Here is a 12,505-nt window from a genome sequence, read left to right on the forward strand (position 1 = left end):
ATATAATTAAAATTAATTTTAATATTTTTAAATGTAAATTTTTAATAAAAATTAAAATTAATTTTTTAAAATTACAAAATATATTTATTAATTTTATAATTTTAAAATCAATATAAAATGCGATTAAAATTCTCAAATTTTATAGTAAAAGAAACCGACACAACTTTTTAGAATCAGTTTATGTATAATCGATTAAGAAAACAAGAGCTAACTCAAAATATTATCTTTAAATACAAAATAAGCTAGTTTCATCTGTAAGAAACTTAAAATTCAAGTGTTTCAAAATTTTTAAGAATAACTCTAATCGGTCCTCAAGATAAAATCCATATATATAACTCTTGGAGACCTGAATGGATGATTTTGAATGCGAGTAGAGAAAAACGGCAGATTAATTTTAAAGTACAGTTGAAGGCGAGTACACTGCGTGCAAGTACGAGGCAAAGATGATAACTCAAGGGGGTGGTAAAGAGGAGGTGATCGAACAGTGGGGAGAGAGTCGAGGTAACAAGGAAAGATGAATTTGAGTTTTAGGGCTTTCTTATATGGAGGGTTAGTTTAATCATTTTACAATAAATTATATATAATAATTTAAATTAAATAATATAATATAAATTAAGTATATAATTAAAATTAATTTTAATATTTTTAAATGTAAATTTTTAATAAAAATTAAAATTAATTTTTTAAAATTACAAAATATATTTATTAATTTTATAATTTTAAAATCAATATAAAATGCGATTAAAATTCTCAAATTTTATAGTAAAAGAAACCGACACAACTTTTTAGAATCAGTTTATGTATAATCGATTAAGAAAACAAGAGCTAACTCAAAATATTATCTTTAAATACAAAATAAGCTAGTTTCATCTGTAAGAAACTTAAAATTCAAGTGTTTCAAAATTTTTAAGAATAACTCTAATCGGTCCTCAAGATAAAATCCATATATATAACTCTTGGAGACCTGAATGGATGATTTTGAAGGCGAGTAGAGAAAAACGGCAGATTAATTTTAAAGTACAGTTGAAGGCGAGTACACTGCGTGCAAGTACGAGGCAAAGATGATAACTCAAGGGGGTGGTAAAGAGGAGGTGATCGAACAGTGGGGAGAGAGTCGGGTAACAAGAAAAGATGAATTTGAATTTTAGGGTTAGTTTAGTCATTTTACAATCAATTATATATAATAATTTAAATTAAATAATATAACATAAATTATGTATATAATTTAAATTAATTTTAATCTTTTTAAATGTAAATTTTTAATAAAATTTAAAATTAATTTTTTAAAATTACACAGTATATTTATTAATTTTATAATTTTAAAATCAATATAAAATGCGATTAAAATTCTCAAATTTTATAGTAAAAAAAACCGACACAATTTTTAAAAACCAGTTTATGTATAATCGATTAAGAAGACAAGAGACAACTCAAAATATTATCTTTAAATACAGAATAAGCTAGTTTCATCTGTCGAAAACTTAAAATTCAAGTGTTTCGAAATCTCTCAGAATAACTCTGATCGGCCCTCAAGATAAGATCCATATATATAACTCTTGGAGACCTGAGAAGCTGGTGATCATCCAGTAAATCTAAGTTACCGAGGCTGTTTTAATGGCTGGAATTTCGAAAAATTGCGGGAGGTCATGAATCTCAGCTCATCGACTGCTTTCTTCACGACAGCAAGGAAGCATATGCTCTTGTTTCAGAACGAGTTAGATGTCATTAGTCCATTCATTGTTGACCCCTTCACACAGGTGTTAACTCGTTATCTTTGTCCCTCTTTTGAGTTCCGATCCTATCCATCTGAGCATTCAACAGTTCGTGCACTCTATCCTTTAGCTGCATGATACAGAGATTTTAAATTGCTCAGCGTCGGAGAAGTTAAAAGTTAGTCTAACTATACACTTGCAACAAGAAATGACAAAAAACAAAGAGAAACTTCTGAGAAAGTGAATCTGTCAAAGATCAGCCATTTTAACATGGTTGTTTAGGTGCTTAGGTTCAAGAGAAATCAAGGACACCTGTATGACAGTTAATAATGCATGTATGTTGATATGTGCACATAGATATCTATGTATTAAGGATAATTTACAAAAATACTCTCTTCATTCAAACGCAATTAAAGAATACTTTTTCGTTTTATTTTATTAAAAGAATATCCTTCATGTCGATGTTTCATTAACTTTACTAGCCAAAATTTGATGCATACAGCCAGAAAGTGCAAATAATTCTACAGTCATCTTATATGATTATGCAGTTATTGAATTTTCTAACACTTAGCTAACAGATTTATAACTAAGAGTATTTTTCTAATAAAAAAAAAAAAAAACAGGAGAGCTTTTGTAATCGTATTTAACTTAAGAGGGTCACGGGTCAAGGCAATATGGCATGGTGGCTTGAACTAGCAGGTTTTGTCTTCTATGTTTATGTTAAATGGTGAGTCATACCAATATCTTGCAGAAACATTTGTGCTAAACCCAGGAACATTAATTGCAAGATGAAAGTTGATGGGGAAAAGACTTAAGCTTTTAACTAGTACAAACCTCATCAAGACCTTCTGCAGTCTTAACTGATACATGGCTTGCTCCATCAGGTCCCATTTTCTTGTACCTTGCCATTTCAACATGGTCACTATCTCCATCTTCTGTGTTGAATAAAGTAGGAGGTGCTTGTAATAGATCACATTTTGAGACGACATCAAGCCACAGATGATCAGGAAACCTCTCCTTAATTTCTCTATATATCTTAAACTACAAGATCCAACACCTCGTATCAGAGATTTGATTGGGAACAGTGATCAAAGCAATAGAATAATATTTCTCTGTCATGATAGAGTTCATCTTTAAATTCGATACATTGCAGGAAGAAACTTAACAAAATAAACCTGAAATGCTTATTAAACTTCTTTCAGAGCAAGAAGAAAAGATAATGTTAAAGAGCACCAAGAGGGTGTGACCCATTTACAAAAGCTACAAAACAAAGAAACTAGAAGTTACACAAGGGTCTCAGCTAAAAAATCAACTAGCTCCCTAAGACTTTATATCAAGGATAGAAGAACATAGGAATAAAATATACTTGAGGTGTGAAACCAGTGATCTCTTGTGCTAGCACAACTAGATACAATGCCCTCAAACGGTCTCCTGTTCCTTTCTCTCCAAATGATCTAAAAGATTGCGTGGGGAAAGCTTCTTTTTAACCAAATGAAACCCAATTACTTGTTAGTGATTATCAAAGGTTAATTAGCATCCCTGCTGTTGCCAGGCTTGAACTATAACATGGTGGCACAAATTCAGAAATAAAATTAACATTCTTTTAAGAAATGTGTAACAGCAAAAAATAAATCCTCAGAGGGGGATTCTAATGAAAAATACATGACAGAGACTAAGAAGCATATACCCCCAAGAAGTAGTGGTGAGCGCTAACTATCAGAATAAATGCAATTTTTGCATGTGCATCTGCCTGTACCTCGATACTGTATGCACACGGACCATGAAGTTGTTGATGTTATATTATATCATGGGGGTACCTGATCTGAAGGTGAGGTTCCACATTCTCCAGATAGATCATGAACATATAGCACTGCTGTTGGCAGATGTGTGAGTACAGCAAGAGTTAACTTCTCCAAATTATTCCTATCATCTGTTATGAGACAAAAGGTAAAATGTAAACATTACTATAGAGATGGAAAAACCATTTTGAAAAGCATGCTCAAGATCTTGTACCCAAAGCAGCACCTTCGGATCATGAGATCCTTTTCTATCAGATAAGGGCTGTTGCACAAAATGTACTTTTATGTAATTGTCTCAGAAATCATAATGCTCGCATATAAACATGCATATACTATATACAGGCAAAGACGGAGAGAGAAGACAGGAAGGGGAACTTCCTGCTACTTGAATAGCAAATTTAAACCTTATTCTATATGTGGACTCAGTAATTAAAAGGACAAAACCCATAAACATGCAGTTTTCCTTTACCATCACATCTCTTTAGGAGGCCAGGAGTATCTGTCACCTGTAGTCAAATTGTAGGAGTAAAAAATAATGAAAAGAAAAACAATAAATGCCTTCAAAAAATAACTAACCTGAAAGTGCTGGTAGTTCAAGGTGATGTGACCCATCAGAATTCCTCTGGTTGTAAAGGGATAGTTGCAGACCTTAGAGGGAAAATAGAGAGCAAAAGAGATTAACATAAAGGAAATCATTGTCTTTCACCAAAATTCATAATCCCCTAATATCAATATTGAAAATTTCACATGCTCAAATCAGAAACATTCACCATTTGAATTTAAGCCCTGGAAAGCAGGAAGTCATTGCTTGGAACTGATATTAAATTAACCAGAACATAATATAGAAACATATATATGACTAAATGCCAGAAAAAGTTTCTCGAATATTTGAAAAATTTTAAGTTGAATTCCCAACTATCTATTTGAATATCTGAATACCTTAAGTTAGAAAATTAAATCTTCAATTTACTAGTTTGTTAAACTATAGCATCAAATGCAAGACAACTAGCATTAAAATTTCTCAAATAATTAAGGTAGCCATTTGCAAACATAGCCTCCAAAGCTAAATGATAGGAAAGAGATCAGTACAAACCTCAGGCTTCCCTGTTGAAAGTATACGAACCAAGGATGACTTCCCCACATTAGGAGCCCCAACAAGACACAGTGTTGGTGTTTCAAGATCAACAACTGGCATGGCCCGCAAAGTCTGCAAAGTGTTACTAAGAACCCAAAATGGCTTTCTAAATCGACACTAGTATTAGTAATTAAAATAGAGTTCATAAAACAATATGACCAAGCTGGAAATGTACACAAAAACTGAAAACAATAGAAGAGTTCCTCTTTTTGTTTTCGTTAGGAAGAGAGGAATGAGTGAGTTTGAATTGTACATAAAACCAAAAGTGTTAGCTAACTAGAAACAAATATTTCATTAAGACTTTCGTGATAACATCATCCCTAAACATGAAAAAATTTAAAGCACCAACTTAGGCCATGAATCCCTACTAATCATCATTTGATAGGCTAGCCATAACATTCTGTAGGTATTCACAAATGCATTTTAAACATCTAAAAAAATTATATTCTTGCGGTGTGGATGAAAATGAAGACTTCACTTCATAACACCTTCTTCAGCCCCAGGCTAACCAGCCAATAGCACATGCACATGTTTATTTGTATATGACCATTGCAAGGAAGTGAGAACATAACAACACATGAAAATGACAAAAGAGACAATAACAAAATACAAGCAATGCATTTTCACTTAAAAGAAAAAAGATACCTTGGCAATGTTTAACAAATCATCCACAGCTGTTCCTTCATGTTTAAAGATTTCTTCAAGTTTTTCCATACCCTGAAGATAAAAAACATAGCAAATAAATAATATATACAGACATCGGTTGAAGATATTTCTGATAATATTTGACCTTATTTGTTTGTTCCTCAGCCTCCCGCTTTGTTGATGACTGCACAGAAGAAATAAAAATTTAGTGGAACTTTTCACCTGTTTTATGAACAATATTACACATCACACCACATAAATGAGGCACAAGATTTCAACAGCAATAAGACCAAGGCATCAAACTTTCATATCAATAAGTTGATATCAAACAGAAAGAAGCACAAAGCATATCAACAGAGTAACAATGCGATGCATGACAGTGCAAATAAGTGAAGCACTTCCTCAATACAAGAATTACAAAAACACTTAAAGGTAGATATAAAACAGCTTAATGCAAACCATGGCACATTGTGAATAACTTGATTTTCAATGTGAAGAACTTGATTTTCTGTTGTCTAAGTTCTAAAACATTTTTGTATTTTAAAGGACTATAAAAGAAATGGTAATTCCACCACAACTTTGTGATACACATAAGCTGGCCCTAGCAAACATTCTGCGGATAAAAGTTTGAATCTTAGATAAAAGTAACATAGTATCAATAATATTAAGGGAATGAAATGTCAGAACTCAAGATTCATCAAGTGGACAATAATTTGATATGAAAAAGACACTGTTTACTTTTCCTTCATTGTGCTTCTCAATTTAGCTTAACAGCTAAAGCCTAAATTAACAAAATACTTTGGACTAAAGCTACTAATTCAAAATACTTGTTCAAAAAAAGGAACTAATTCAAGACGATTCAACTAAAGCCACTTATCATTTATCATTGATTTTGAACTTTTTGAGCAGGGAAAAGAAAAAGAAAGAAAAAAAAGCCAAGATGCACATAAAATTGAAACTGGGGAACCATATCACAGCCAGCGGATGTTGCTTGTTTGGCTAGATTTCTGCTTTTGCTTCTGCTGCCAAAAAACAATAATATAAATGGGCACTAAAAAAACATAAATGTTTCTCAAGTAAAAAAAAAAAACCATTTTTTACTTTTGATAAATGTGAATCAAAGCTAAAAATAGACCTTTTTCAGAAATGAACTGTGCTGTAAGAGGTGAATATTTAATGAGTATAGTAAAGTAAAATATATCCAAATTTATAAGTAAACTACATCCTTTTAATTATAGCTTCCTTTTTCTTGCCCCTAAAATTTGTACATATAGCAACGTAATATTCAATGATCAAGGAGAAGCTAGACAGGGGTCTGATATGGACTCCTCCGTGTGCCCACCAAGTTACAACTCGCAGACGTGTTGATTAATGACTTAAGTAGTCCAGCATTCCAAACTATCATTACCAAGCTGGGGATGGATAACATCTATTTCCAAATTTGAGAAGGAAAATTAAAGAACAAAATCACAGAAAGGTAAAGAAAACTAATATTATTCATTTATGGAAGGGCTAAAATAAGCAACAAAAAATAATGTGGTTCACAAAACGAAATACCAAAGCAAAAACAAGTAAAAATTGACTGAAGTTTGACTCTAACCTTAGCACAGAGAGAAGCATGCTCCTTTCCAACAGAAATCACCTTCTTCCTAAGAGAATCCACTTTTCTCAACACCTGTTCAACGGTAAATAATTTTGAACTAAAAACATTTTCTTGCTTGGTTTTGTACACTTGAAACCTGCTTCTAAAATAACTTCATATAAGAGAAAAACATTACATATTTGAAAAATTATTTTGACCTTTCTTGTTATTTTCTTAAGATCCGGTTCGTCAGCAAATAACTTTGAATAAAAACATTTTCTTGCTTGTTTTACTACACTAGAAAACTATGGTTCTAAAAGAACTTCATATAAGAGGAAAACATAATATATTTGGAAAATTATTTTGACCTTTCTTGTTACTTTATCTCTCCTCCCTCAAAATTATGAAAACCAACTTACGTCCTTTATGCAGGACATTGGACATCTACAAAGAGTTTCTCATAATTCCTCATCTTAATATGTTTGACTAACAACTATGAGCCTATCTTTATTTAACTCTTCATATTAAGATGAGTTTCTCATAATTCCTCATGTTAATATGTTTACTAACAACTGTGAGCCTATCTTCATTTACCTCTTCATAATTTCCATCACCAAGCGTCAACTCAATAAGAGATCGTTCATATGGGTGCAAATATTTTCTTTTAGGGAAATTGTCCAAATAGCCTCTCAAGGGAACTGCCAATTCCTGAAGATTAACATAAGAACTTATCAGCCTAATGCATTTGCTCAATACAGGTTAACTTCTAATTTTAATAACAATATACACACAGTAAATAGGGGCATACTTTCATCAGTGCATCAAGTTGCTTTGCTCCTTTATTTCTCTCTCTCTTTGCAATATTTGCAATGCCTATAAAGCATATTGACTGAAGTCATGAACCAATTTGAAACATACTAACTTGAAATGTAAATCACATGATCCTATCTCTATTTAATCCCCATGTCAATTACCTTTTGTGGGTTGGACCCTCTTCACCTTCCTCCGTGCCGAATAATAGATATCAACTGATGGCATTACCATGGGTAGTTTTTGGAATGCACCTATATTTTCAAGTTTTGCTGACGCCTTTTCCTAAAGACCACATTCAGTAAGTTTTGAATCTAAAACAATAAGGATCCATTTGGTTCAAATGCCAATTTTTTTAAAAAAAATAAAAATAAAAATAGGAACCAACAGAAATGAGATGACGACTTGAATGAAAATGGTATCTTAATTCTATATCAAGTCCATGTCCAATTCAAGATTAATGAAATTGTGAACCCTACCAAGGTAAGTAAGAATATAAAATCATTATTCTATAATTTGAAGAGTGGAATGAATTCAAATTATTCTATAATTCGAAGGATAGTGATAAAGTTGTGGAGAATGCTAGCAAGAGGAAGATCGCCACCCCAAATATCTTCATAGAACAACATGCACTAGTCATCACACATTCTCAAGTGGGTGAGATGAGTGAAAAGGTAACAAAGTTAAGAGATAGCTTTCCAGGACTCTACAAGTAGTGCTACTCTTAGTTTTTGAATCTCATCCATTCCTTTGAAAGCTGAACTTATTTTTAATCACTTAATGCCACAAAGGAAATCTAAAGGAAAATGTCATAAAAATCTGGCCAATAAAGCAGGTAAAAAAATAAAAACAAGTTTTAGACATCAGATTAACATACCTATACAACTATCTTTTTTAGAGAGAAGCCACACATCTTATCTAAACAAAGATTTGACAAAACCACACCAGTCCTAGAGCACAGAAAGTTCATCATTGTCCTCTCAATTTTCTCAACCAACCCCTGCTCCCCAAATCGAGCAAGATCCTAAACAAAGAGAGATCTTCCAAGAGAATACTAGATAAACAAGCCTAAGTAAGATTAGCCCTACCTCTAACAGAAAACAACTCTCCCTTCCAACACCCAAGCTGCCAAGAAACTCCACTCACTGCAGGATCCTGTAATGTCTTGACTCAAGGCTTCACCCTCAAAGGGAATGACCAAATAGGTGACAGACCAAGACAACAGCCTATATCCAATCAACTCAACAATCCTAGTAATGATTCTGTCCTCAACATTAACCTCCATATGGCCACTCTTGTTAAGGTTGATGCACAACCATAAATGTTCTGAAAAACTCATACTTAACCACCCAACTATTATGCAAAACGAACATAATAGAATCATCTGCAAACTACATGTGAAAAAGAAATCCCAACTCTCTAAGCCTCAACACATAGTCCTTTCATCAAACCCTTTTAGACCTTGGACCATATAACAGTTAAGAACATCTACCACAATTATGAAAAGAAACAACAAGAGAAAGTCTCCTTGCCTCACCCCTCTTTTGCTCATAGGACCACAATTTAGGCTCTCCTTTGCCAAGACCACAAAGACACTGTAAGCATCTTCTTTATCTACCTCCACCATCTACCACCAAAACCTCTCTCAACTTGACTTTAATTTGCCTGTCATAGACCTTTTCAAAGTCCACTTTTAAAATACGCCCACTTACTTTTGACCTCTCAATATCCTCTCGATGCAATGGTGGATAAATCAATGAGTTGTTAACCCCCCAGATTAGCAATGAGGAATACATCAAGGATTTGCCTATGCCTCACAAAAGTGCTTTGATTAATGGACAAAAGTATCATTCACCACCTCTCTCAATCTCAGCCAAAACACCTTTTTAATGATACTATAGAAACTAGTCACAAGGATAATGGGGCGAAAACCAGAAATTTTACTAGATCTATCTTTCTTAGGAACCAAAGAATAAGTCTAGGATAGAATGAAAACATAACAGGTTTGGACCAAACGAGACACAAGTGAAAATCCAAAATCACTAGTGTGTGAAAATATAAATTGAAATATAGCTGCAAATCAAAGCAATCATCATCCTTCAAGTTTTCTGCTTGTTTCTGTTCCTATCCTTAGAATTGCTTGAATCAATACCTCAGCGGTAGATGTGTCTTGCTGTTTTTGGCTTGGGGTAATAGGTACATAGCTTGCATTGACAACTTCATATGTTGCAGTCTGCATGTTCCGACAGGAGTATAGAGTTGGATGCCTTCTAGGCCCAGCTTTCTCGTATAACCCTGAAGAACATTGCAATTCCATACAGAATCACGTACCAAAAATAATACAAAAGTTGAAAAGAGGAATAGATTACCCACATAAAACAAAGATGACTACATTTAGTATGCTGACTGCTAGTAGGTTAGTACAAAGCAGCTTAGGTCCATGACCAAAATGACAGGATAAGAATTATAGGAAGTTAAACATAAAATAAACTATCCTCAAGCCACAAGTTATATTCCTAGGAAAATCAGGAAAATTGACAGGGTGACAAGTGGTAAAGATTTAGTGCATGTGGTTTAACAAATAACAATAGAAATTCCCAGTTGACTGGAAAAAAAGATCTAACCTCTAGAAAATTTGGAGCTTCTGAGAAGTAATAGTTTGGTACAAGGCATTTGCCACTGTTGAAGCGTCAGCCAAAATGCACCACTCATACTTCTCATACAAAGGAATGCGTCGGTGGGACTACGAATTGAGCAGATAAGGAATACGAAGTAATTATGGCGTTTCCTGGTTTGAAGAGGTTGAAGCTGGAGCTCGGAACAATGACAATCGTCGGTAACGAGGAAAGGCTAGCTGCAGTGCCTCTGGCGGAGACGAGAGACCAGAGAGACTCCCGATTTAGAGAAGAGAGGAGAGCAGATGGGAGCACCCCGGCGTCGAGAGGCGGAAGAGAAACGAATAAAAGGGGATTTTTGTGCCCCGAGCAGATCACTGTGTTTATATATATATATATATATTTTTAACTAAAAATATATATATTTGTTGATAATAATAACCCGCGCTACTTTAAGATTAATAATATTTTTAAAATTAATAATAATTTTAAAATTTTTAAAAATTAAAAAGACATAATTGTAAAAATAGCCCCATTATTTTTAATTTATTTTTTAAATTTTGATTAATGTTTAACTGTTGAAATTAATTTTTTTTATTTTTAAACTAATTACTTAATTAATATTAAAATAAACAAATTTAAGTGTTTCGTACCAGTTATCAGTTACGTAATTAAAAATTAATAATATAAATCTTATATTAATTCAAATATTCAATTTAAAATTAATTTATCTGCTAAAATTAAAAATATATATATAAATATTTTGTCACTACTTCTCAATTATGTAATTAAAAATTAATAATATTAATTAATTAGTTAATATATATATATATACACTAATTATAATATACAAGAGAGAACAATTTTATTGTAATTCATAACCATTTACAGGGAAAAGAATGAACTAATGATTAAGTTAAATAGTGATTAATATGATGAATTTGTAATATGTTTTGTGCATGTATATATATATGTGTGTGTGTGTGTGTGTGTGTGTGTATAATTAATGATGATGATGAAAAATTTATACCCAAAGAAAAATTGATTGCTGTTATCAGAACAGGTTTTTTCAATTTTCTGCCTTATTAGTAGTCTGCCATTCTTGACAGTTCATATTATTCTTCTTACATGTTTTGTATAGCAGATTTCTCAAAGTGCATTAAACTGAAAAGAAAGCAAGAAAAATCAATTCTCCCCTTTGGAGTCTTCTTTCTCCTTCATATCTCTCCACAGTTTGTCAATCACCCTCTCCATTTCTCGTCTGTCGAAACTTTCGTGCATATTGACTGTCCAGAAAGATGGTGCATTAGACATAATCATTAAGTCGTTTCTCCTATCTTGTATGTCTTTAATTTTCCTTTCCAATTCAGCCAGACGTAAATGCATGAATATTATCACTGCATTCCTCGACTTTATCTCCAAACTCGATTGATCCGCGACCCACTGCAGCTGTACGATTTTCCCGAAAAAATCACTCATGAGGATGTCTGCTTGTTTTTCTTCAAACAGACTTGCTTTGATTATCACACAACCATCATTAACTCCTCTTGCATCTCGACTTGAGACGTTCAATTTATTCAGTTTGGAATCCATCTTCTCCAGAAGATCAATGAACTTGCGGATTACCGCAGAGCTATTTACAAAGCCGATATGCGACGCGAGTTGAGGTCTGAGGTTCTTTAACTTCGCTAACTCTTTCTCACACGGAGATAACATCACCATGAACTTGACTAGCAAGCGACAGAGACGGATTCCGAGTTCGAACAGTTTGATATTTTCTTCTTTCTCGGGATTATCAACTGACATTTTATCGGCATCATATTGATTCTCATTACTGGATGATCGTTCTTCTTCTTCTCCCTCCGGTTCACCGATCTTTCTCTCCGGACCTTCAAGATTTGCAGGCTCGCTGCGATCCATGATCATTATACCCTTCATTCTTAACGCCGCAATAATTGCAGCAATTACACCTTCTAGCTTTGTCGGGACTCTGTCAACCATCAGCCTGTATATATCTTGTTCTACCTTTTCAAAATTAGCCGAAATCTCGTCGTTTCGGACTGTAAGACGATCAATATCTGGAAGATCAGAAGTGGTAAAACCAGTAAATTCTAGAAACGCAGTTGGCAATTCATCAGACAGTTTCTGCTTATCATCTCCTTCAATCTGATCGTCGCCATCTTTACTTGCTTCTTCTTGATTCGACT

The 12,505-nt window shown here is 33.3% G+C and overlaps 1 protein-coding gene across 2 annotated transcripts; it reads right to left on the reverse strand.

Moving 5' to 3' along the window:
• Positions 1-1,424: 1,424 nt before the first annotated feature.
• On the reverse strand, positions 1,425-10,670 carry PDE318 (P-loop containing nucleoside triphosphate hydrolases superfamily protein). Of its 2 annotated transcripts, XM_088216900.1 has the most exons (14): positions 10,308-10,670; positions 9,836-9,978; positions 7,848-7,968; positions 7,682-7,746; positions 7,468-7,581; positions 6,892-6,966; positions 5,437-5,475; positions 5,292-5,363; positions 4,605-4,718; positions 4,088-4,159; positions 3,981-4,017; positions 3,530-3,642; positions 2,547-2,753; positions 1,425-1,842 (listed from the first exon to the last, which is right to left on the reverse strand). In XM_088216900.1, exons 1-14 carry the CDS (start codon positions 10,402-10,404, stop codon positions 1,750-1,752), a joined length of 1,362 nt encoding a protein of 453 aa, XP_088073026.1. In that variant the 5' UTR covers positions 10,405-10,670; the 3' UTR covers positions 1,425-1,749. The 2 variants fall into 2 exon arrangements, 1 of the variants encoding a protein (XP_088073026.1); XR_015818122.1 differs by lacking the exon at positions 1,425-1,842 and having other exon boundaries at positions 2,614-2,753; positions 3,400-3,642.
• Positions 10,671-12,505: the final 1,835 nt, after the last annotated feature.

This window comes from Carica papaya, chromosome 3, assembly GCF_054855325.1.
Source record: "Carica papaya isolate Zhongbai chromosome 3, ASM5485532v1, whole genome shotgun sequence".
Classification (NCBI taxonomy): Eukaryota; Viridiplantae; Streptophyta; class Magnoliopsida; order Brassicales; family Caricaceae; genus Carica; species Carica papaya.

Excerpts from the sequence above, each read along its gene's own strand:
- PDE318 (XM_088216900.1), bottom strand. The coding sequence starts at position 10,404 with ATGAGAAGTATGAGTGGTGCATTTTGGCTGACGCTTCAACAGTGGCAA. Across the intron at positions 5,476-6,891 it reads ATGCTTCTCTCTGTGCTAAG|TCATCAACAAAGCGGGAGGC; the intron begins GTTAGAGTCAAA and ends TCTTCTGTGCAG. Across the intron at positions 3,643-3,980 it reads CCTCCTAAAGAGATGTGATG|ATGATAGGAATAATTTGGAG; the intron begins GTAAAGGAAAAC and ends GTCTCATAACAG.